At 40.8% G+C, this 26,228-nt stretch overlaps 1 protein-coding gene across 3 annotated transcripts in view; it reads right to left on the bottom strand.

The window, feature by feature from the left end:
- The window catches only part of PAQR5 (progestin and adipoQ receptor family member 5), a 96,927-nt gene that overhangs the window by 32,230 nt on the left and 38,469 nt on the right, over nt 1-26,228 (bottom strand). For all 3 annotated transcript variants that reach the window (XM_061430210.1, XM_061430209.1, XM_061430211.1), the window contains exon 2: nt 24,414-24,579. In XM_061430210.1, the coding sequence (XP_061286194.1) occupies nt 24,414-24,464 (51 nt within the window). In that variant the 5' untranslated portion in view covers nt 24,465-24,579. The remainder of the gene's footprint in view (nt 1-24,413; nt 24,580-26,228) is intronic.

Here is a 26,228-nt window from a genome sequence, read left to right as displayed (position 1 = left end):
ACTTGTTAAAGAGATTGTCTTTTCTCCATTGTATATTCTTGCCTGCTTTGTCAAAGATAAGGTGTCCATAGGTGCATGGATTTATCTCTGGGCTTTCTATTTTGTTCCATTGATCTATATTTCTGTCTTTGTGCCAGTACCATACTGTCTTGATGACTGTGGCTTTGTAGTAGACCCTGAAGTCAGGCAGGTTGATTCCTCCAGTTCCATTCTTCTTTCTCAAGATTGCTTTGGCTATTTGAGGTTTTTTTTATTTCCATACAAATTGTGAAATTATTTGTTCTAGCTCTGTGAAAAATACCGTTGGTAGCTTGATAGGGCAGAGAAGGCGATGGCACCCCTCTCCAGTACTCTTGCCTGGAAAATCCCATGGATGGAGGAGCCTGGTTGGCTGCAGTCCATGGGGTCACTAAGAGTCAGACACGACTGAGCGACTTCACTTTGACTTTTCACTTTCATGCATTGGAGAAGGAAATGACAACCCACTCCAGTGTTCTTGCCTGGAGAATCCCAGGGACGGGGGAGCCTGGTGGGCTGCCGTCTATGGGGTCACACAGAGTCGGACACGACTGAAGTGACTTAGCAGCAGCAGCAGCAGCTTGATAGGAATTGCACTGAATCTATAGATTGCTTTGGGGAGTATACTCATTTTTACTATATTGATTCTTCTGATCCGTGAACTTGGTATATTTCTCCATCTATTAGTGTCCTCTTTGATTTCTTTCACCAGTGTTTTATAGTTTTCTATATATAGGTCTTTAGTTTCTTTAGGTAGATATATTCCTAAGTATTTTATTTTTTTCGTTGCAATGGTGTATGGAATTGTTTCCTTAATTTCTCTATTTTCTCATTATTAGTATATAGGAATGCAAGGGATTTCTGTGTGTTGATTTTATATCCTGCAACTTTACTATATTCATTGATTAGTTCTAGTAATTTTTTGGTGGAGTCTTTAGGGTTTTCTATGTAGAGGATCATGTCATCTGCAAACAGTAAGAGTTTACTTCTTCTTTTCCAATTTGGATTCCTTTTATTTCTTTTTCTGCTCTGATTGCTGTGGCTAAAACTTCCAAAACTATGTTGAATAGTAGTGGTGAAAGTGGGCACCCTTGTCTTGTTCCTGACTTTAGGGGAAATGCTTTCAATTTTTTACCATTGAAGATAATGTTTACTGTGGGTTTGTCATATATAGCTTTTATTATGTTGAGGTATGTTCCTTCTATTCCTGCTTTCTGGAGAGTTTTTATCATAAATGGACGTTGAATTTTGTCAATGGCTTTCTCTGCATCTATTGAAATGATCATATGGCTTTTATTTTTCAATTTGTTAATGTGATGTATTACATTGATTGATTTGCAGATATTGAAGAATCCTTGCATCCCTGGGATAAAGCCCACTTGGTCATGGTGTATGACCTTTTTAATGTGTTGTTGGATTCTGATTGCTAGAATTTTGTTAAGGATTTTTGCATCTATGTTCATCAGTGATATTGGCCTGTAGTTTTCTTTTTTTGTGGCATCTTTGTCAGGTTTTGGTATTAGGGTGATGGTGGCCTCATAGAATGAGTTTGAGGGTTTACCTTCCTCTCCAATTTTCTGGAAGAGTTTGAGTAGGATAGGTGTTAGCTCTTCTCTAAATTTTTGGTAGAATTCAGCTGTGAAGCCATCTGGACCTGGGCTTTTGTTTGCTGGAAGATTTCTGATTACAGTTTCAATTTCTGTGCTTGTGATGGGTCTGTTAAGATTTTCTATTTTTTCCTGGTTCAGTTTTGGGAAGTTGTACTTTTCTAAGAATTTGTCCATTTCTTCCAAGTTGTCCATTTTATTGGCATATAGTTGCTGATAATAGTCTCTTATGAGTTTTGTAATTCTGTATTGTCTATTGTGATCTCTCCATTTTCATTTCTAATTTTATTGATTTGATTTTTCTCCCTTTGTTTCTTGATGAGTCTGGCTAATGGTTTGTCAATTTTATTCATCCTTTCAAAGAACCAGCTTTTGGCTTTGTTGATTTTTGCTATGGTCTCTTTTGTTTCTTTTGCATTTATTTCTGCCCTAATTTTAAAGATTTCTTTCCTTCTAACCCTGGGGTTCTTCATTTCTTCCTTTTCTAGTTGCTTTAGGTGTAGAGTTAGGTTATTTATTTGACTTTTTTCTTGTTTCTTGAGGTAAGCCTGTATTGCTATGAACCTTCCCCTTAGCACTGCTTTTACAGTGTCCCGCAGGTTTTGGGTTGTTGTGTTTTCATTTTCATTCATTTCTGTGCATATTTTGATTTCTTCTGTGATTTGTTGGTTATTCAGCAGAATGTTGTTCAGCCTCCATATGTTGGAATTTTTAATAGTTTTTCTCCTGTAATTGATATCTAATCTTACTGCATTGTGGTCAGAAAAGATGCTTGAAATGATTTCAATTTTTTTGAATTTACGAAGGCTAGATTTATGGCCCAGGATGTGGTCTATCCTGAAGAAGGTTCCATGTGCACTTGAGAAAAAGGTGAAATTCATTGTTTTGGGGTGAAATGTACTGTAGATATCAATTAGGTCTAACTGGTCTATTGTATTGTTTAAAGTTTGTGTTTCCTTGTTAATTTTCTGTTTAGTTGATCTATCCATAGGTGTGAGTGGGGTATTAAAGTCTCCTACTATTATTGTGTTATTGTTAATTTCCCCTTTCATACTTGTTAGCATTTGTCTTACATATTGTGGTGCTCCTATGTTGGGTGAATATATATTTATAATTGTTATATCTTCTTCTTGGATTGATCCTTTGATCATTATGTAGTGTCCTTCTTTGTCTCTTTTCACAGCCTTTGTTTTAAAGTCTATTTTATCCAATATGAGTATTGCTACTCCTGCTTTCTTTTGGTCTCTATTTGTGTGGAATATCTTTTTCCAGCCCTTCACTTTCAGTCTGTATGTGTCCCCTGTTTTGAGGTGGGTCTCTTGTAGAAAACATATATAGGAGTCTTGTTTTTGTATCCATTCAGCCAGTCTTTATCTTTTGTTGGGGCATTCAACCCATTTACATTTAAGGTAATTATTGATAAGTATGATCCCATTGCCATTTACTTTATTGTTTTGGGTTCAAGTTTATACATCCTTTTTGTGTTTCCTGTCTAGAGAAGATCCTTTAGCATTTGTTGGAGAGCTGGTTTGGTGGTGCTGAATTCTCTCAGCTTTTGCTTGTCTGTAACGCTTTTGATTTCTCCTTTGTATTTGAATGAGATCCTTGCTGGGTACAGTAATCTGGGCTGTAGGTTATTTTCTTTCATCACTTTAAGTATGCCCTGCCATTCCCTCCTGGCCTCAAGAGTTTCTATTGAAAGATCAGCTGTTATCCTTATGGGAATCCCCTTGTGTGTTATTTGTTGTTTTTCCCTTGCTGCTTTTAATATTTGTTCTTTGTGTTTGATCTTTGTTAATGTGATTAATATGTGTCTTGGGGTGTTTTGCCTTGGGTTTATCCTGTTTGGGACTCTCTGGGTTTCTTGGACTTGGGTGATTATTTCCTTCCCCATTTTAGGGAAGTTTTCAACTATTATCTCCTCAAGTATTTTCTCATGGTCTTTCTTTTTGTCTTCTTCTTCCGGGACTCCTATGATTCGAATGTTGGGGCATTTAACATTGTCCTGGAGGTCTCTGAGATTGTCCTCATTTCTTTTAATTCATTTTTCTTTTTCCTCTCTGATTCATTTATTTCTACTATTCTATCTTCTACTTCACTAATCCTATCTTCTGCCTCCATTATTCTATTATTTGTTCCCTCCAGAGTGTTTTTGATCTCATTTATTGCATTATTCATTATATACTGACTCTTTTGTACTTCTTCTAGGTCCTTGTTAAACCTTTCTTGCATTCTCTCAATCCTTGTCTCCAGGCTATTTATCTGTGATTCCATTTTGATTTTAAGATTTTGGATCATTTTCACTATCATTATTTGGAATTCTTTATCAGGTAGATTCCCTATCTCTTCCTCTTTTATTTGGTTTGGTGGGCATTTATCCTGTTCCTTTACCTGCTGGGTACTCCTCTGTCTCTTCATTTGTTTATATTGCTGTGTTTGGGGTGGCCTTTCTGTATTCTGGCAGTTTGTGGAGTTTCCTTGCTGTGGGTGGGGTTGTATGTGTGGCTTGTCAAGGTTTCCTGGTTAGGGAAGCTTGTGTTAGTGTTCTGGTGGGTGGACCTGGATTTCCTCTCTCTGGAGTGCAATGAAGTGTCCAGTAATGAGTTATGAGATGTCAATGGGTTTGGAGTGACTTTGGGCAGCCTGTATATTGTAGCTCAGGGCTCTGTTCCTGTGTTGCTAGAGAATTTTCATGGTATGTCTTGCTCTGGAACTTGTTGGCCCTTGGGTGGTGCTTGGTTTCAGTGTCGGTATGGAGGCATTTGATGAGCTCCTGTCAATTAATGTTCCCTGGAGTCAGGAGTTCTCTGGTGTTCTCAGGATTTGGAGTTAAGCCTTCTGCTTCTGGTTTTCAGTCTTATTTTTACAGTAGCCTCAAGACTTCTCCATCTATACAGCACCATTGATAAAACATCTCCTTTCGAAGACAATGGGCTGCTTTTCTGGGTGCCTGATGTCCTCTGCTGGCATTCAGAAGTTGTTTTGTGGAATTTACTCATCATTTAAATGTTCTTTTGATGAATTTCTTGGGGAGAAAGTGGTCTCCCCATCCTATTCCTCTGCCATCTTAGGGCCGCCTCCTTAATATTTAGTCTTAAGCTGGCTCTTTCACTCTCCTTCTTCACCCTCATCAAGAGGCTCTCTAGTTCCTCTTTGCTTTCTGCCATTAGAGTGATATCATCCACATATCTAAGGTTGTTGATGTTTTTCCTGCCTATCTTGATTCTAGCTTATAACTCATCCAGCCCAGCATTTCTCATGATGTGCTCAGGGTATAGGTTAAACAAACAGGGTGACAGGATCATACATATTGATAATTACCTTAAATGTAAGTGGATTAAAAACGTCAACCCAAAGACATGGACTGGCTGAGCAGATGAAATGTGCATATATGCACTTCCACTTACCACATCACTCTGCTTGTGTATGTAATTGTTTTATATTGTTAGGTTAATCATGCTTCTATTATGCTTGCAATTATAATTATTTTTTATTTTTTGCCTGGCTATTGATTGTAAAAACTGATAAACATCATTTACTATTGTGATTATGTAGCTATTACTCACTTAATACCATTGTATCAGGATTGTTCAACAGAAAAATAACATAATTCTGTATCACCAAAACTACCATTTAACAGAAAAACCTGCAATCACTTTTTAAAATACAGATGCATATCAGAATTATCTTCGAATTTTCTAAAAAATACAAATGCCCAGGTACTGTTTTTTTTTCCTCCAAAGCTCCAGATATGTTTCTAATGAGCAGCCATGTTTAAAAACAACTGGACTATATGAGGATCTCTTACTTTTATCTAGTTTGTTTCACTTTTTCTATTTCATATTCAGTCTCCCATTTCACTTAGTTTATGTTTTCCGATTTCTCCAGCTCCTTTTTTTTAATGTTCTTTCTCAAGTCTTTATCAAGTATAGTAGAAAAGCTTCTGTATACTATATAGAAATAATATATATAATATATATTTTTAGAAAACTTCAGAATTTTATCCTAACTAAAACATTTATGGCATTTTGATTCCATTTGTTTGACTTAGTATGAATAGAATGCTAGATCTCTAATTTAAAAAATAGATATGCAACAAGCTACAAAGGTTTACTGTATAGCACAGGGAACAATAATCAATATTTTATAATAACCTATAATTGCAAGTATTTTCAAAAATAATATATGTGTATATGTATAACTGAATCACACAAATAAACAACAACCCAGGATTCTACTTTTTGAAACTTTGTAAGGTTTATCATTTAGCCAGTTTTTCTAATGTCCTATGGAAATCTAATAACAATGTATGAGATATAAAATTTTAAATACATTTGTATAGGATATAAAATTAATATAAATATAAAACTATCACATATAAATTATTAATGACATCACTCAAGATGCTTCTATTCTTATTTTTTCCACACTTGATAAAATATTCTCAGAGACCTATTAATATGTCTCACTATGACTATATATTTTTTCTTTTCCCTTATATTTTTTCTGATTTTTGCTTTATGCATCTTTGTTTCTTTGCTGTTAGGTATCTAATCATTTATGATGTCTATCTTTTTTGTGAATTTTACCTTTTATCATTAAAAATATTCATATTTGTTTCATTTAAAAAAATTTTAAGGGGGAAAAAAAGAGGTGATAAAGTCAAAACAAGAGGGATACTCTAATCTAATTTGTGTCCCTCACAAGAGGAGGAAGTCTGGACATGCAGGGAGGCCCCAGGGATATGCAGGCAGAGGGATGGCCAAGGGAGGTCACCAGAGGAAGGTGGCCCTCTGCAAGCTAAAGAGGGACCTCAGAGAAATCCAACCCTGCTGGCACCTTGATCTTGCACTTCCAGCCTCCAGAACTGTGAGAAAATAAATTTCTACTCACCAGAAATTTAAGCCACCCAGTCTGTGCTACTTTCTATGGCAGCTCAAGCTGACCAAGACAAACTGCGAGTGGTGAGGCTGAGTGACAAAGTCTCTAAGCCAGCGCCTCTCCACTGTCCTTCTGCAGGTGTCTGAGATCACCGGGGTGGTAGGTGGGGCTGGGGCATCTGCGTTTCCAACATGCTCCCAGGGCATGCAGACATCACTGCTATCTCTGGCCTCCAGCCCAGGCTCCTGGCTCAGCATCGTGCTGTCACTTCCCTGCCTGGAATCTAGTTCATCACAGAAGAGGAGGTGCCCTTTAGGTAAGTTAAGATGAAACCAAAGGCAGAGGCATGAAAAGTCAGGGAGGGGACAGTGAGGCACCAGCAAGGAATCTGGTGAGGTGTTGGTGGGCAGAGGCCTGGAGGGAATGGGGAGGGAAGAGAGCAGGCCACAAATTGCTGTGTCAAGTATAACCTGTCATTTAGTGAGTACTGCAAGGTGCCTGACACTGGGTCTGACATCAAGCCACTGTCTCATGCAGAATAGACCGTGGCTGGTCCTGGTAAAAGAAAACACTTAAGTTCTCAACCTAAAGAGCATAAAACATCACTGGTACACAACCCATGCACAATTACTAGAACTGTAAATCGACCAAATTAATAGCCAACCATTATCGGTATTAAGCAATTACAGGTAAAGGTCAATTTAGAACATTGGGGGCAATGTTCTTTAAAAAATGTGTTCAGTATTCAGTCAAGAATAAAGATGCTTGTCAAACATTCAATGCCATATTTATATAAAATGATGGTAAATTTCTTCTGACCAAACATGTAAGATGGAAACAAAGTAGTGAAAAGAAATGATCATTGTATCTAGGATGGAGGACCCAAAGGATATTAATACTTTAATGAACAATAAAGTGAAAAAAAAAAAAAAGACATATAGTACATTCTTAAAAAGTAAATGTTACTCAGTGCAGGTAGGGTGTACCAGGGTGAGAAGTCCCACTGAATGATGGGCATAATACAGAGTGCTGATCTACAGAAGAAGTGATGAAGTAGAAACAGTGGAGCATTTCGCCAGTATAATAACATATACTATATATATAATAATAACAGTATAATGATACATTCTATCAGTATAATATATAGTCTTTGATCTAAGAGCTAGAAAACCAATTTTAAATTCTAGGCATTGATTTAAAAATCTGCCATGGGCAAGCTTGTGATAGGCAAAACAATGTCTTCTCAAGAATGTCCGTGTCCTAACTGCCAGAACCTGTAAGTATGTTAGGTTACATGGCAAAGGGGAGTTAAGGTCATGGGTGGCATTCAAGTTGCTAATCAGCTGACCTTAAAATAGGGAGATTATCTGGACTATCCAGGTAGGCCTAATGTAATCATGAGGGTCCTTAAAAGTGGAGGAAAGAAGGAGATGTGGCTATGGAAGAGTGGTTGACAACTGCAACACTGCTGGCTTTGAAGATGGAGGAAGTGGGCCGGGAGCCAAGGAATGTGGGTGGTCGCCAGAAGCTGGAAAAGGCAAGAAAACAGATTCTCCCCACCAGGCCTCCACTGACACTTTGGTTTTAGCCTAGTGAGACCCGTGTGAGACTTCTAACCAACAGAACTGTAAGATAATCTATCCTCTTTTTAAGCTATCAAATTTACAGTAATTTGTTATGGTGACAAGAGAAAACTAATACAAGGTCGAATTTGTCCCCAAATCCAAAAACATTCTTAGAACTGGAGATGGTAGCACATGGTTTCGATTTCTTACTATGACAACTGATGCCTTGCTTTGAAATAATTCAAAGATTATATATGACATCCTCTGAAGCTTCCCCAATATGGGACATCTTGCTGAAACATATCAAATCTGACCATAAACTACTCTTATGCATGCAATGGGAATGCCAAATAAATGTCATTAAACACTTAGATAAAAAGATGACAAAGAAATCAGTGAAACAACAGAAAGGTCCTCAAATAGAGCAAATCCCACCTTTTTTGGGGAAATGACGTTAGTTTTGAACCTGAGCTGTCCACAGATATTGCTATGGGATGTGTTTAGCAAAAGCCTCCAAAAAACAGGTTTGGCTATTTCACTTTTAAAGGGATTTAAAATGTATATTTATTATTTTAAATATCTCTAGAACTTTTCTAAAGGAACCACACATGAAATATTCAACAAAAATGATATTTCAATAAAATAAAATTCAAATAAGGACACGAGAATGTCTGTGGACTATGAAAGAGAAGATTCACAAACAATCCTGAAATTGATTCCCACAGAAATTATTTTTCTGGATATTGTTGACTGAAGTATAATGTTAACTGAGCAAGATACTACTTTCAGTTTTTTTATAATAATTTTTTCTTGAAAAAAAGAAAAATCAAGTAACTACTATATAGATACAGATACTGTTTTAAGACAGTGAAAACAGCAACATAATATGATGATGAAATTAAAATATTTAATAATTCTAGCACTCAGTTATAATCATATGAAACTGCATTACAATGTTTGAAACTGATATGCAAAATTTATAGTAATTTCTGATTCTAAAGGTGGCTTTAAGAATATTTTTTGATAATTCCAGTTCCTCTGCCTCAGCAGAGTTGAGTAAAAACTCAACAGAAATTTCTCGCAAATGAAAGTTATTAAAATTAAAAAAAAAATCTAAGAACTATGATTCATGAATAATGATTTAATTTGGCATCACTGTTAATAGAACACAAATTATGTGATAATGTTGATTACAAAGTTATCTCATAATTTTGCTGAAATGAAGGCAAGAAAAATAAATTTTATAGAATAAACATGCAAATTTATGAATTATGTGTATTCAATTCAGTTCAGTCGCTCAGTCATGTCTGATTCTTTGCAACTCCATGAACCGCAGCACGCCAGGCCTCCCTGTCCATCACCAACTCCTGGAGTCCACACAAATCCATGTCCATTGAGTCGGTGATGCCATCCAACCATCTCATCCTCTGTCGTCCACTTTTCCTCCTGCCCCCAATGTTTCCCAGCATCAGGGTCTTTTCAAATGAGTCAGCCCTTCGCATCAGGTGGCCAAAGTATGGAGTTTCAGCTTCAACATCAGTCCTTCCAATGAACACCCAGGATTGATCTCCTTTAGGATGGACTGGTTGGATCTCCTTGCAGTCCAAGGGACTGCCAAGAGTCTTCTCCAACACCACAGTTCAAAAGCATCAATTCTTTGGCACTCAGCTTTCTCTATAGTCCAACTCTCACATCCATACATGACCACTGGAAAAACCATAGCCTTGACTAGACAGACCTTTGTTGACAGAGTAATGTCTCTGCTTTTTAATATGCTATTATACTCATCCAAACATCACTAATTCATCAACATCATATCCAGACATGTACAATAATAATTAAGTTCAGTTGTCTTTGGCATTCTATTGGCATTGTGCTAAGTTGCTTCAGTTGTGTCCAACTCTTTGCAACCCCATGGACTGTAGCCCACAAAGCTCTTCTGTCCATGGATTTCCCAGGCAAGAATAGTGGTATGGGTTGTCACGTCCTCCTCCAGGGGATCTTCCTGACCCAGGGATCGAACTCACATCCTTTAGGTCTCTTGCATTGGCAGGCAGGTTCTTTACCACTAGCACCACCTGGGAATCACAGTTTTACATGTTGTTATTTGTCATTATGAAGGGATGTTTGTCAAGGTAGAATTTATGTAACTATGAGCTTCATTTCGACTTTTATATATTTAGACGTATAGTCTGTGACCTGTATTTATTCTCCTGATTTAGATCCAGCACATGGCAGGGGAAAACCCAGTTTTATTTGCTCATCATGAAAGCACTGAAAGGTAATGACTGTCAAGCCCATTTTACAGATGAGGAAAGTGAAGTTCTATGAGATGGAATTTCCAAAGTCAGAAGAAATAGTAGAAGCAATATGAAAACCCTTGCTAGTTAGACTGAAAAGCCCAGGATGCTTCACTACATCCAGCCTAGTGGAGTCAAGGATTGCTACAAACATTTCATGGATATGCTAGATGTTATAAAAGTTTTCAGAAAGAAGGGATGGCTGGACCCTTGTGATGCAGAAAGGGCCTGGAAGAATAGCTGGGGAACTTCTGGTTCTGGTATAATGGTGAGTTATATGTCATGAAGATCCTTCAAAGAAAACAATTAAAATGCTACATGAAGCCTGAATCATGTACTGGATAAATGTATTAGCAAGATGGCACAAAGGAAGGAAGCCATAAACCCCTCAAACAAAGGAAATCAGGAACTTATGAGGTAAGCTGCTTTCACCATCAGAGTTTCTGCTGCCAAACTTTGCAAATAAAAGATGAAATCCGGGGTACTCTTTCTACCCCCTTCTGATGCCTATGTCAGAAGCTTTCTCTATCTCCTTTATACTTTAATAAAACTTTATTACACAAAGCTCTGAGCAATCAAGCCTCGTCTCTGGCCCCGGATTGAATTCTTCTTCTCCGGGGGCCAAGAATCCCGGTTTATTTGCTTGATTCAACAACAACCTTCAGGTACACCCATCTCCCACACTCCTAGACTGTCACAGAGCCCTGTTTGAGTTCCTGAGTCATACAGCAAATTCCCATTGGCTATCTCTTTACATATGGTGTTGCAAACTGCCATGTTGCTCTCTCCATGCATCTCATCCTCTTCCTCCTCCCCACTCCCTGTTGTCCATAGGTCTGTTCTCTATTTTAAGTGTTTACAAGGCAGGAACATCTACCTTTTCACTGCAGAGTCAGCGCCTAGCACAGTGTCCTAACTATGTATGTGCCAAGTCACTTCAGTCATGTCTGACTCTGCAACCCCATGGACTGTAGCCCACCAGGCTCCTCTGTCCATGGGATTCTCAGGCAAGAATATTGGAGTGGGTTCCCATGCTCTCCTCAGGAATCTTCCCAACCCAGGGACTGAACCCACATCTCATGTCTCCTGCATTGACAGGTGGGTTTTTTACTACCTGGGAAGCCCACCTAACTATAGTGAGTATGCAACAAAAATATGTTAATGAAGAAATATTCAGCTGGAAAATAGCTTACTGAAAGGAAGAAATGCAGATGTTATATTATCTTTAAATATTTACAGAGTAGTTTATAGTTATTCATTATGGCAACTCTGTAAGGCAAAATTTTAAGTTGAAATTTAAACGTAAAGCTACAAACTTTCTGGGCTTCCTGGTGGCTCAGTTTGTAAGAACCTGCCCACAGTGCGGAGACCTCGCTTGATCCTGAGTTGGGAAGATCCCTGAGGAAGGCATGGCAACCCACTCTAGTATTCTTGCCTGGAGAATCCCCGTGGGCGGGGGAGCCTGGTGGGCTACAGTCCATGGAGTCACGAGGATTTGGACATGACTGAAGCAACTAAGCACAGCACGGCACACAAACATTCCACAAGAGTGTTAATTCTATTCCTCAGATGCATGAAAGCTATGAACGTGAAAATACTGCAGCTCAAACTTGATCACCAAAAGAAATTTTTTAAGCCACAATATATCTGCACTTTTCCTCTTTAATGGAAGTTCCATATACTGAATTTTAAGCACACGTGAATTCTATTTTGGTAACCTTAAAATTTGAATTTTATCTAACCAAATAACTCAATTGGTTGATAGTTATTTTAAAAGGGTTACATCAAGATCAGAGGAATATAATGTTTTGGAATTAAAGAAAACTATAGCTTTAACAAAGCTTTGATGAAGATGGAGACAAATGAAGGTATAACAGAAGATCCAGAAAGAGGAACTCAAATTTTCTTGACATTTGTAAACTTTTGGGCAGAGGACCAAAACATGAACACACACACACTAAACACATACACTTATTTACACACACACACTTGTTTACACACACCTCTTCTTCTCCTCATGGCTCAGTCAGTAAAGAATCCATCTGCAATGCAGGAAGCCGGGTTTGATCCTGGATTGGGAAGATCTCTGAAGAAGTGAATGGCTACCCACCCAGTATTCTTGCCTGGAGAACTGCATGGACAGAGGAGCCTGGCTTGTGACCATAGGGTCACAAAGTCAAACACAACTGAGCAACTAACACTTTCACTTTCACACACTCCTCTTGAGATGCACACAAACAAATGTATCAGCATCAAGTCAGAACTAAAGAAGAAGAAAATAAAGTATCTAATAAGCACTGTGAATGCTAATTGCAAATTAACAGTATTGGATATTTTGACAGCCAAGACTGAATATCAATGAGTAATTACATAATAGAACTACAAATTACATAATAGAACTACAAACACATTATTAATATTGTCATTATTTGGTGTACTACTCTTTAAGGAAAAAAAAAAAAAGATGAAATCCAAGACCCATCAAAAGCAGGGAATCTAACAGGTGACTTCATCAATAAAACTAGGACTTTAAAGATAAGTGAATGCTGCTGCTGCTGCTGCTGCTAAGTCACTTCAGTCGTGTCCGACTCTGTGCGACCCCATAGACGGCAGCCCACCAGGCTCCCCCGTCCCTGGGATTCTCCAGGCAAGAACACTGGAGTGGGTTGCCATTTCCTTCTCCAATGCATGAAAGGGAAAAGTGAAAGTGAAGACTCTAGCGACCCCATGGACTGCAGCCTACCAGGCTCCTCTGTCCATGGGATTTTCCAGGCAAAAGTACTGGAGTGGGGTGCCATTGCCTTCTCTATAAGTGAATGCAAAATAAATCTTACCAGACAGAACAAGACAGTTACAAAAGTTGTCTCTCTGAAAAAAAAAAAAATTTCTTCCAAGAATTCAGGACCATCAGCTCATCTTTACAGGGGGTCTGTGGTCCAAATCCATACCACCACTGTGGTCCAAGAACTCTCAAGTGGAAAACTTACCATAGTTACAAACAGAAATCAAAGTTTTGTAGTTTCCTCAGGCAAGTAACAAAACAAATGCAAATCCTCTCTGAAGAATTTCTATTTTAATACAAGCATGCACACTCCTGGAAACAAAATGCCATGAATGAGAAACAGCAAAAACAGGAGACAGCAGAAAGACCAAAGAACAGATACTGAAATATAAAATAATTATGTTCAAGTATGTGTAAAGAACTGTGGTGTTGGAGAAGACTCTTGAGAGTCTCTTGGACTGCAAGGAGATCCAACCAGTCCATTCTGAAGGAGATCAGCCCTGGGATTTCTTTGGAAGGAATGATGCTAAAGCTGAAACTCCAGTACTTTGGCCACCTCATGCGAAGAGTTGACTCATTGGAAAAGACTCTGATGCTGGGAGGGATTGGGGGCAAGAGGAGAAGGGAGGACAGAGGATGAGATGGCTGGATGGCATCGCTGACTCAATGGACATGAGTTTGAGTGAACTCCAGGAGTTGGTGATGGACAGGGAGGCCTGGCGTGCTGCGATTCATGGGGTCGCAAAGAGTCCGACACGACTGAGCGACTGATCTGATCTGATGTTTAAAGAAAGAGCTAAACATATAAACAATAAACAAGATTTGAAAAGAAGATAATGCAACTTTAAGAAATTAAAAACAAGAACTGAAATAAAAAGTCATTGAAAGGATACTACACCAAGTTGACAGGGAAATCAGCCAACTGAAAGTACATTCAAAGAAACTATCCAGGATGCAGTCAGAGAGATTAAGAAATAGAAGATGTGAAAAAGCAAATAAGAGACATAGCAAAAATTTCTCTGGAAGGAGAAAATACAATGATTCTGATATGATATTTGAAGAGATAACTGGTAAATGTCCATAGCTGTTGTTCAGTCGCTAAGTCGAGTCCGACTCTTTGCAACCCCATAGACTGAAGCACACCAGGCTACCTTGTCTTTCACTATCTCCCAGAGTGTGCTCAAATTCATGTCCACTGAGTAGGTGATGCTATCTAACCATTTCATCCTCTGCCACCCCCTTCTCCTTTGGCTTTCAATCTTACCCAGCATCAGGGGCTTTTCCAATGAGTTGGTTCTTTGCATAGGTGGCCAGAGTATTGGAGTTTCAGCTTCAGCACCAGTCCTTCCAATGAATATTCAGGGTTGAATTCCTTTAGGATGGACTGGTTTGATCTCCTTGAAGTCCAAGAGACTCTCAAGAGTCTTCTTCAGCACCACAATTCAAAAGCACCACATGTCTAGGACTGTAAATGTCTAGAATTGCTGAAAGCCACTAGTCCTCAGATCCACGAAGCGGTGCAGAGTAAAGACAGTTGGTGCTCACCACATACTCTAAGTGCTTTCTTACACGTCTCAGACCTTCTTGTCGTTAGGTTGGGGCCAAGTTGACTGTATCTGGTTGCAATTGATTCCAGGCCAGGGCAGTGAAAGAATGATGCCTTCTTGTCATGGACTTGGGATGCAACCCTTCCACTCTTAAGAACTGAGCCACTCATCCCCCAGTGGAAATCACTTTTGGCTGAAAATGGCTACATTGCCCACTTTATGCTCACTGCTAAGGGGCAGCACACCCCCCAAACTAAGGATGGATACAAAGTCCTGGCTTTCTTTTCTCCTTGGGGACAATCCTGAAGGATCAACCCCACTCCAGAGCTCCCTGGGGGATCAGCTGAGGCCTGTGATGCAACTTCTCCTTCTACCCAAGCCTGCCTCCCCCTCTTACTTAAGTATTGCTCCTCATGAATTCCCCACATGCAGGTCTTTTGCCTCAGAGCCTGTTTCTGAGAAATCCAACCTAAGACATCTCTCTCTCTTCTCCTTCTGTGGTGATGTAGGCGGCCACATGTTCCTGACGGAGCAGCTAGAAGGTGGCCAACCTTTTATTCTCCCGGACACTTCACAGTTCCTCACTGACCACTTAGCTGTGTAATGTTAGCAAGAAATCAACCTTTGCTCTGTTAACACATTATTGACCAGAGACATATTAATACCATGTAAAGACAGCTGGAGTAACCACTAAACTGATAAATTCAGAGAATATATCTAGCATATTAATTATAAAACAAGGGAAGGGAAAAGAGCATGTTCAAAAGGAAAAAAGAAAAGAATGTAAAACTTAAAGAATGCAGGAAAGGGAGGACAACAGAGAAAACAGGACAAATGCACATAAGATGATCAAAATAAATGCAAATATTTCAATACTCATTATAAATATGAACAGACTAAACCATCCCTCTAAATGACACACGTTGCCAAGCAAGATAAAATCCAACTGTACTGTTTGCATGAGACACAATTCAAATATAAGGACAGGGAGAGATTATTAGTCAAAGTCAGGAAAGAAGTTAATCAGACACATAACAAAAACAATAAAGATGGAGTTACTATAGGACTATCAGACAGATGCTAAGACAAAAAGCATTACTAGATATAAAGAGAACCACTTTTAAAAAATAATAAGAACTTTACTTCACCAGGAAGATAAAATTAAGAACTTAGATGGATCTAAAAAACACAGGCTCAAAATATATAAAGCAAAAATTGACTTATCTACATGGAGTAATTCACAAATATGACACCACTGTGGAAGATTTTAACACATTTCAATTTTGGATAGCTTAAGCAAGCATAAGTTGCATAAGAAATCAAAATGGAAGTTAGAAATTAATTAGAACTGCATATGTGGACTGCAGTTAAAGCAATACTCAGGGAGAAATATATATATATATATATTTAATCGTTTATATTACGAGGTAAAGTGATTAACTTAAGAAGTTAGAGCGATAATAGCAAAACAAACCCAAAGTAGAAGGAAAATAATAAAAATAACAGAGACATCAGAGATATAAAATACATTATAGAGAGGATCTACCAAGCCCAAATCATCTTCTTTTCAATATTTTTTTTAAAAAGACAGACTGGCAAGATTAACCAAGAAGAGAGCATTAAAACAAAGACCACATATTCATGTCACTTGACATAGAAAAAGCATTTCACAAGATCCGATACCCTTTTGTGATCAGAAAATACTCAGTAAAATAATACAGAACTCCTTTAAACCTAAAAGGCCATCTATGAGAAACCCAGAGCTAACATACAATGGAATGCTTTCCTCCCACCATCAGGATGTCCGCTCTCACCACTTCTATTCAATATTGTAGTGGAGCATCTAGGTAAGTCAACTGGACAAGAGAAAAATAAAAACCATCTAAATTAAAATGTAGAAGCAAATCTATCTCCATTTGCAGATGATATAATTTTGACATATAGAAATTTGGAAAGGAGTCACCAAAATACTGTTAGAACTGTAAATACTGTTAATAAATTAATTCAGCAAGCATGTAGGATACAATATATACAAAACTTGGTTTTACTTCTATATCCTAGCAAAGAAAATCTGAAATAAATTTAAGGAAACAATTCCACTTACAACAGTATCAAAAACCACAAAACACTAGACATGAACTTAACAAATCATTTTAATGGTACAATTTTACATACTGAAAACTACAAAACATTGCTGAAAGAAATTAAAGAATACCTAAACAAATGAGAAACGCTGGGCTGGAAGAAGCACAGGCTGGAATCAAGGTTGCCGGGAGAAATATCAATAGCCTCAGATATGCAGATGACACCACCCTTATGGCAGAAAGTGAAGAGGAACTAAAGAGCCTCTTGATGAAGGTGAAAGAGGAAAGTGAAAAATTTGGCTTAAACCTCAACATTCAGAAAACTAAGATCATGGCATCTGGTCCCATCACTTCATGGGAAATAGATGGGGCAACAGTGGAAACAGTGTCAGACTTTATCTTTTTGGGCTCCAAAATCACTGCGGATGGTGACTGCAGCCATGAAATTAAAAGACGCTTACGCCTTGGAAGGAAAGTTGTGACCAACCTAGACAGCATATTGAAAAGCAGAGACATTACTTTGCCAACAAAGGTCCATCTAGTCAAGGCTATGGTTTTTCCAGTGGTCATGTATGGATGTGAGAGTTGGACTGTGAAGAAAGCTGAGCGCCGAAGAATTGATGCTTTTGAACTGTGGTGTTGGAGAAGACTCTTGAGAGTCCCTTGGACTGCAAGGAGATCCAACCAGTCCATTCTAAAGGAGATCAGTCCTGGGTGTCCTTTGGAAGGAATGATGCTAAAGCTGAAACTCCAATACTTTGGCCACCTCATGCGAAGAGTTGACTCATTGGAAAAGACTCTGATGCTGGGAGGGATTGGGGGCAGGAGGAGAAGGGGACGACAGAGGATGAGATGGCTGGCATCACCGACTCGATGGACGTGAGTTTGGGTGAACTCCGGGAGTTGGTGATGGACAGGGAGGCCTGGTGTGCTACGATTCATGGGGTTGCAAAGAGTTGGACACGACTGAGTGACTGAACTGAACTGAACTGAAACAAATGGAAAGGCAGCCCATGTTCACGGATTTAATTTACTTAATAATATTAAGATGGTAATGCTTCCCAAATTGATCAACAGATTCAAAGGAACCCCTATTAAAATCCTGTGTTTTTTTTTGGCAGAAACTGACAAATAGATCCTAAAATTCATAAGGAAATGCAAGGGACCCTGAACAGTCAAAACAACCTTGAAAAAGAAGATCAGCGTTAAAGGACTCATACTTCCCAATTTCAAAACTCACAACAAAGCACAGTAATCAAGACAATGAGGTACTGACATAAGAATAGACAAACAGATCAATGGAATAAAACTGAGAATCCAGAAATAAACCTTCACATTTACAGTCAATCAATTTTCAATAAAGATGTTAAGATAATTCCTGAAGAAATAATGAACAGTCTTTTCAACAAATGCTGTTGGGACTGCTTGATATCCCATACTAAAAAAAAAAAAAAAAAAAGAATAAAGCTGGACCTACAATAAATAACGCGAGTGGTAAAGAACCCATCTGCCGATGAAGGAGACGTGGAGACATGAGAGACAAGGGTTCAATCCCTGGGTTGGGCAGATCCCCTGGAGGAGCACATGGCAACCTACTCCAGTATTCTTGACTGGCGAATCCCATGGACAGAAGAGCCTGGTGGGCTACAGTCCATAGCATCACACAGAATCGGACACGACTGATGCAATTTGGCATGCAAGCACGATAACTAACACACACACACAGAATGGATCATAGACTTAAATTTTAGGGATAAAACTCTTCAAAGAAAATGTAGGAGTAAATCTTCATGACCTTGGATAAACCAAACGTTTTTTAGATATAACACCCAAAACATAAGCGACAGATGAAAGATAATATTTAGATAATATTAAATTTTAAAACTTTCATGTTTCCAGGGATACCATGAATAACAAGAAAATGCAACACACAGAATGGGAGAAAACATTTTCAAACCATGTATCTGATAAGGGACTTGTGTTCAAAAAAGAACTCACACAACTCAGCAACAAGGACAAATGACCCCACTTAAACATTGGCCAGAGACTCGAATGGACGTTTTCCTGAGAAAGTATACAAATGGCCAATAAGCACGTGAAAAGAGGCTCAATATCACTAATCTTTAGGAAAATTCAAATCAAAACTACAGTGAGATCTCACTTCATATCCGTCAGGATGGCTACTATCAAAAAAAAAAAACCAGAAAATACCAGTCATCTAAATTTAGGGACAGTCTACAAAAAGAAGGAAATTCTGATATACACAGACATCGTATAACGTCGATAAACCTGAAGACATTATCTCAGTAAAATAAGACAGTCACAAAAAGACAGATACTGTATAATTTCACTTGCACAAAGTACTTAAAGTAGTCAAACCATAAAGACAAAAAGTATTAATGGTAGTAGTCAGAGACTGGCCAGGGGAAAACGGGGAGTTCTTATTTAATGGGTACAGAGTTTCAGTCTTACAAGATAAAAAGGATTATGGAGATGAATGGTAGTGATGGCTGCAAAATGAGGTGAATGTATTTATCACCACAGAACCGTGCACTTAAAAATAGTTAAGATGGTACATTTATATTAAGCATATTTTGCCACAATAAAAATAAAAGTTACTCCTAGATTTATCATGCGGCCCAGCAGTCCCACTCCTAGGTGTGTACCTAGAGAATTGAAAATATGTCCACGCAAAAACTTGTACACAAATAACTCGTACATAGCATTACTCATAATAACCAAAAAAAAAATGGGAACCACCTAAGTGTTCACCAAGTGATGAATGAATAAACAAACTGGTATATCCATAAATGGAATACTATTCAGCCACAAAAACACATAAAGTACTAATCCATGCCACAGCACATATGAACCTTGAAAACACTATGCTGAGTGAAGAAGGCATTCGCAGAAGGCCACCTACTGCATGGTCCCATTTACATGAAATATCCAGAACAGGCACATCCACAGAGACAAAGTACATTAGTGGTTGCCATCGGCCTAGGAGTGGGGGCAGAGGGAAATGCCTGCTAATTGTACAGATTTTCTTACTAGGGTGATGAAAACATTCTAAAATTGACCGTGGTGATGGTTTTGTACAACATACTTTGTGTGTGTCAACATATTAAAACTCATTGAGCTGTATACTCTTACAGGGAGTATTTTATGGTAGTAGTAGTGCTAGTCACTCAGTCGTGTCCAGTTCTCTGCAACCCCACGGCCCGGGCTCCTCTGTCCATTGGATTCTCAAGGCAAGAATACTGGAGTGGGTTGCCGTTTCCTTCTCCAGGGGATCTTCCTGACCCAGGGATCGAACCTGGGTCTCCCACATTGCAGGCAGATTCTTTACCATCCGAGCCACCAGGAAGCCCCATAAATTATATTTTAACAAAACTGTTCAAAAAAAACTTTCAACAGAGAAAATTCAGCTGTAGCATCAAATTGTCCCTTGCACAGTTCCACCGTGTCATTCACACAGAGTAAGAGATAAATGATGCTCCCTTGAGGTGAGCAACATGATGGCCCTGATCAAACAGCTTTAGAGGTAAAGCCTACCAGGCAGTCAGGAACGCATAATTCCAATATTATACAATTTTTTCTATAGAATAAAATTGCAACACTCTCCAACTCATCTGTGGTTGGCATCATCTTAATCCCCAGTGCAGGCAAGGGCAGTATAAGAAAGAACAATTACAGGCCAACTCAGTAAATAGATTGAAGGATCCTAGTCAAAAATATCAGCTGGTTACAGCAACAGATTAAAAACATACTCCATCATGACCAAGTAATATTTAAATGCAATGTTGGTTTAACATTAGTAAGTTAATCAATGTAATTAGCCACATTAACAACTTTCAAATGAGTCATATATGACCATCTCAAAAGATATATGATAGAAAAAAGAACTTATTACTGATTAGAGGGGGAAAAATCCTAGGAAATAAGGGATAGAAAGGTATATCCTTAACATGATAAAGGTTATTTAAATATACACACCCAGAGTAAGAGCTAACATTAAGTAACAAAATGCTGAAAGCACTTCTTTGGATTAAAATGAAGAACAATACAAAAGTGCCTGCAATCACAATTCACTTTAATAAAGCTTCTGATTCCCACAGTGGTGATCTAGGCACCCACTTTGAGAAATCCTGGGCTGGAGAAACCAGTTGCTATGAGCTGACCCCTTGCTTCCAGGCGCCCAAGCCCACCCACCCAGCACCACTGATCTGGCTCTGCTTCTGCTCCTTCATAATTAGCCCAACACTCTATTTCATTTTTCTTGGATCGTCACAGTATATCTGTGAGACAGATATTATCTCCATTTCACAGACAAGGACACTGAGTCTTGTCCAAATTCCCACCATAGGTGGCAGAGTACAGTGCGAGGCTGAGAAAAGGTTTGCTTTTCCTCTCTAGAGCCAGCACCTCAGGAACCCTCCTGCCTGTGCCCCTAAATTAAGGCGTCCCGGACAATGTGGTGAGTTTACCTGTAGCCTGGGGGCCAGGGCTATCATTAACAAAAGGTCCTCAATATGACCCAAAATACTCTTGTTTCCTGGCCAAGGGTCATGCCATGTTCCACATGAACTTGCTGTCTAGACTTCCCTGTTTGTCTCTAGGTTGGGTTTGGGTAGGAATCAACACCTAGACATTTATTCCACTCTGAGCTCTGTGTTCACGTCTTTCAGAGCTCCCTCATGTACCCAGGTCTGTTTTTAGGCACCAGGGAGACAAAATTATGAGGCATGCACCCGAGTCACATCTCCTACACGAAGGGAGAACTGTCCTTTCCTGTAAATAAGCCCTTAGCAGGACTGTGCCGGAATCAAGGAAGCCAAGAGGTGGTGCCCCACCCCACACTGATGGGTGAGGCTCAGAGAGGGTAGGGAAGTGGCCTAGGCCACACAGCTGGCTAATATATGAAGGGAGAGGCAGCTGTACAGAGCAGCATGCAGAGGTGTCAACCAACAGCTGAAGGGAGAGGGCATCAGCAGCTCCAAGGAGTCAGAAAGGAGGATGGATGAAATGGAGGGGAGGAGATGGAGTAACCCTCTTCAAACAGAGCTCAAGAAAAGAGAATGTCCAATCCAGTGGGGAGACTAGAGAGAGCACCAGTGTGCCTGGAGAAGTGGATTTATGGGTAAAAAACAGTGGAGGAGGTGGATAGGGGTACAGCCAGGGAATACCAGCCAGGGAGCTGGGGAGGGAGTCTATGGGAGGGGCAGCTCAATGCCTCCTCCCAACATACTCCACCCCTCCAAGTGCGGAGGGCACAGGAGAGTTGATAATAACAGCCAACATTACTGACTTCATCACATGCCACGTACCTCCCATAGGGTGCCTCACTTAATTTTCACCACTACCCTAGGAAGCAGATTCTAGCACCACCCCATTTTACAGATGCAGAAACTGAGGTTGGGAGATTAAGGTCACTCTGTGGACCAAGTATTGGAACCCAAAGAGCCCACCAAAAGTAAGTTTAACATTTCTATGAAGTCTCTTATTTTAAATATTCATGCAAATTATGCATTTTCTCCTTAATATGCTTGCATCTGAATATTTTTAAGATGTCATTTCTCCTCCCCAACTAAATCCTCAAATAAAACCACCCTCCAGACAGGTAGAGCCACTGTGTTCCCCCTGGGGCCGCATGAACCTTGCACATGATGCTGGGAAGCCAAGTAGTGGATGTGGGAGCCAAAGGAAAGTTTTGAAGGAAACAGATGTGAGACAGGGTGTTGGCTCTGCCTCTGACTAATGCCATTGTACTGAAAAGAAAACTGTCACCTCCATCATTTATGGAAAACTGGACAGAAGACAGATCATCTTCAACCTCAGGGGCCATCTGGGTCCTTATCCTCAGAACCCCCATACATTCAGAACCCCAGCAGGTGACCCAAGGTCTCCTATGAGAACACTTTCTCTCTTGCATTTCTTTCCTGGGCACAGTCTTGAACCCAGCCTTGACCAAAACTCCCAGGAAGACATCCAAGAAGATACCTATAACCTCTGCCCCAAGAATCCCCACACTAGCCTCATGGTTTCCCAGCTCCAGGTCTTCACTCATACCATTCCTTCCACCTGGACTGCTCTCCCCACCCTCCCCTACCCATCCTCAAAATGCATCTTACAGCTCATCCCCTTCACGGAGCCTTCCCTGATCCCCTCCTCCCCCAAGCGACCAACCCCTCCTCTGAACAAATCTGCCCCTCTCTGAGCATACACCCTAACCTACTTGGCCGCGGAAATGCTCCTGAGCGGTTTTAAATCTTCCCAACCAACACAGAGCCCCTTAAGGGTCGGCTTGGTATGTGATTCTTCTCGGGGCTCCACACACAGTAACGCCTTGCACGGAGTAGGCAGTCAATAAAAATGTCAAGTGCGTGGATCAAAGGATCACTCTGTTCCCCTACTCATCACAGCCACTAGTTCTCTGTGGGTAGAACCAGCCAGGGAAACGCACCAGGAAGACACCCACAGCCTCGTGAGAGTGCAGGCAGGACCCCTGCTCGACAGCACTGTGGGGACCCGGCTTCATTTCCAGCGTGTCTCTTACCTGCTGCATCCTCAACTCTACCCTCCAAAAGCTCCACATCCTTTTGATTTCACCCCAATGCCTGCTGGCATCACCTAGCCTTGCAGGCTTTTAGGGAGAGGGTCTAGTGGTCTGTCTCCTCTTATTCTTCCACTCATGGTGCCAAGATTGTTTGGGACTTTGTTTTTTTTTGGGGGGGCAGGGGAGTCATAAGGGCTGGACAGTCAGCTGGGTGGAAAGGAGCTCTCACCCACCTTTCCCGTGACATCTTCCAGGTGAAACGTCTCACCATGAAATAACAGTTATTCTTTTTCAGTCAAAAAGGAAAGAAACATGGACACTTCCCTGGTGGTCCAGTGGTTAAGACTCTGTGCAGGGGACACGGGTTCAATTCCTGGTTCAGGAACTAAGATCCCACATGCCTCATCACCAAAACAAAAAAAAAAAAGGAAGGAAAAATGACACCAAAACAAGGGTGTAATGAGATGACATTACTTCGCAAGGGCAGGAGGAGAGGCACCACTGGCCACAGCCCGCAGGCAGCATGGCCTCACCTAAGTCTCACTAAAAACACAGACTGTCACTGCATTCCGGGTGTTTCAGGGTAGCTGCCCCCGAGCACTCAGGCAAAGGAGGTGCAACGACTCTCCCTGATTGCCTCAACTCACACCTGGCTCAGGCCTCCTGCAAGGAGGAGCAGCAGCAAAGCCACACTCAGGAGACTCCGCCCCTCGCCTGCTTCCAAGCACCCATGAGAGACAATACTTAAAAAGCTGCCATTCAGCCGGTGCTGCTGGCTTCATCTCTGCAGCCTGACTCTGTAGTCTCAATAATGGCTCTGTTTCAGGATAAAATACAGATGTCACAGGCAAGCGCTACAACTCAAATACAGTTTCAGGATCACTTCCATTTTCAGGTTTGGTGCAGGTGAGGGAAACAGGCAGCCTGAATTCCCCAAGGGAATCCGTGAGGGACTCCTTGCAGAGGGTGGGTCTACACAGAGAAGACTGGGTGGAGACACAGCAGCCCGCATGTTGCAGAGGCCAAGCCCTGGTCGCAGCCTGGAACTCAATCACTGGAACGAGAGCACATACCTGGGGCACCTGCTCCATGCTCAGCAGCCTGGGTAGCTTCAGGCTCAGCATCTTGAAGTCAGGCTGGGAAGACCGGTGGGTGACAGCCGGTCCCTGTCACCAGGACTTGCTCAAAGTTCTTACATGGCTCCGGGCGCCTCTGGCCAGCCGGATCTGAGCCGCTTCACTGAAAGAGGACAGCGGGAAGAACTCCAGTGAGTGTCAGCCTAACTCCAGCTGGGTCAAGACTGTTTAACTACAGAACAGACCTTTGCTTGTGATGGCAAAATAACCAGGCTGCCTTAAAAACAACAGAGAAACAGACTGCTGAGTCATTCACTCTGAGAGTGATGGAGGAAGGTAATTAAATCACAATAGGGCAATCATAAAATTATAGCAATGAAAAGGGCCACAGAGGTTACCCAGCGCCCTTGTGTTACACAAGAGGGTCAGAGGCATAGCGCAACCTCCCCAAGGCTACACAGCTTAGTGAGAGCTTGGGGCTGCTCACTCTCCCTGCATCAGGTGCTACCCCTGGACAGACAGTGTGATCCAGGTCTGGGCCACCGAGAGCTGTCCTCCAAATCACCCAAAGAGAGGCAGCTTTTCCAGAAGGCTCACGGGGGCGGGGCTGCCCTGAGACGCACAGAAGGACCAGGCCAGGCCAATCTAAGACACTTGGAGTCAAAGCAACAGGACTGTTTAAATGCAGGATTAACAGGTATGAGTAATGTAAACTAGAGGAACCCAAAGCCAAGGAAAAGGCCCAAGAAACTGATAAGTACTATTAGTAGCTCGGTTCAGCAAAAGAATGAGCAGAGCTAGGAATTTGCCACAGTCAATGCCTCACCTACTCCCATAATCACTGCGCCAGAATCTGCCGCCTCTTTAGAGCTCCCACGGGGTTCTGTCCCTGCCTCCAAAAGGCCTGAAGACCTGGCTTGTACCTCTCTTGTAGCACCAACCACATCTGACTGCAGGCGGAGCTACCGGCCGAGGCCTTGTCTCCCCTGCACACACCCAGCCCCTAGCGACCTGGGAGGATGATCCCGAGATGGCCGGAGTCTCAGGGTGTGTGCCTGGCTCATCCTGGGCCTTCAGCAAACGCTTTTTTAATGATGCAAAGTTGTTCACCCTTTGAACCTAAGGTGTGCTTTTGCCTCTGCACTTTGTTTATACTTTTGCTTCTTATTATAGTTCCTTATTGTTCTATGTGTTATTATCTGAAACTATGTAGCAAAGTACAGTGTAGTTCAGTTCAGCTGCTCAGTCGTGTCCGACTCTTTGCGACCCCACGAATCGCAGCATGCCAGGCCTCCCTGTCCATCACCAACTCACGGAGTTCACTGAGACTCACGTCCATCGAGTTGGTGATGCCATCCAGCCATCTCATCCTCTGTCGTCCCCTTTTCCTCCTGCCCCCAATCCCTCCCAGCATCAGAGTCTTTTCCAATGAGTATGAGGTGGCCAAAGTACTGGAGTTTCAGCTTTAGCATCATTCCTTCCAAAGAACACCCAGGGCTGATCTCCTTTAGAATGGACTGGTTGGATCTCCTTGCAGTCCAAGGGACTCTCAAGTTATGTTTCATCATAAATATGCCTTTATTAAAAACACTGGGGTAAGTAAGTATTCACCACAGTCAAAAGGTGGCAGTGAAAGGGATAGAGAAGAATAATTAAAATAGTTGGTTTCGAAACCTCACTACGGGATTAAAGACAAAGAGGGAATTTTAAGGCTGTTTGGGAAACTGTTGTAAGCTAGTGACCACTCAAGAAAGGAATCCAGTAACCTAGCAACAATCTACACTACCTTGAAAGAAGACGAGGTGCATCCAA

Source organism: Bos javanicus, chromosome 10 (assembly GCF_032452875.1).
Source record: "Bos javanicus breed banteng chromosome 10, ARS-OSU_banteng_1.0, whole genome shotgun sequence".
Classification (NCBI taxonomy): domain Eukaryota; kingdom Metazoa; phylum Chordata; class Mammalia; order Artiodactyla; family Bovidae; genus Bos; species Bos javanicus.
The sequence above is the reverse complement of the archived record's forward strand: the minus strand, read 5'-3'. Positions and strand labels throughout refer to the sequence as shown.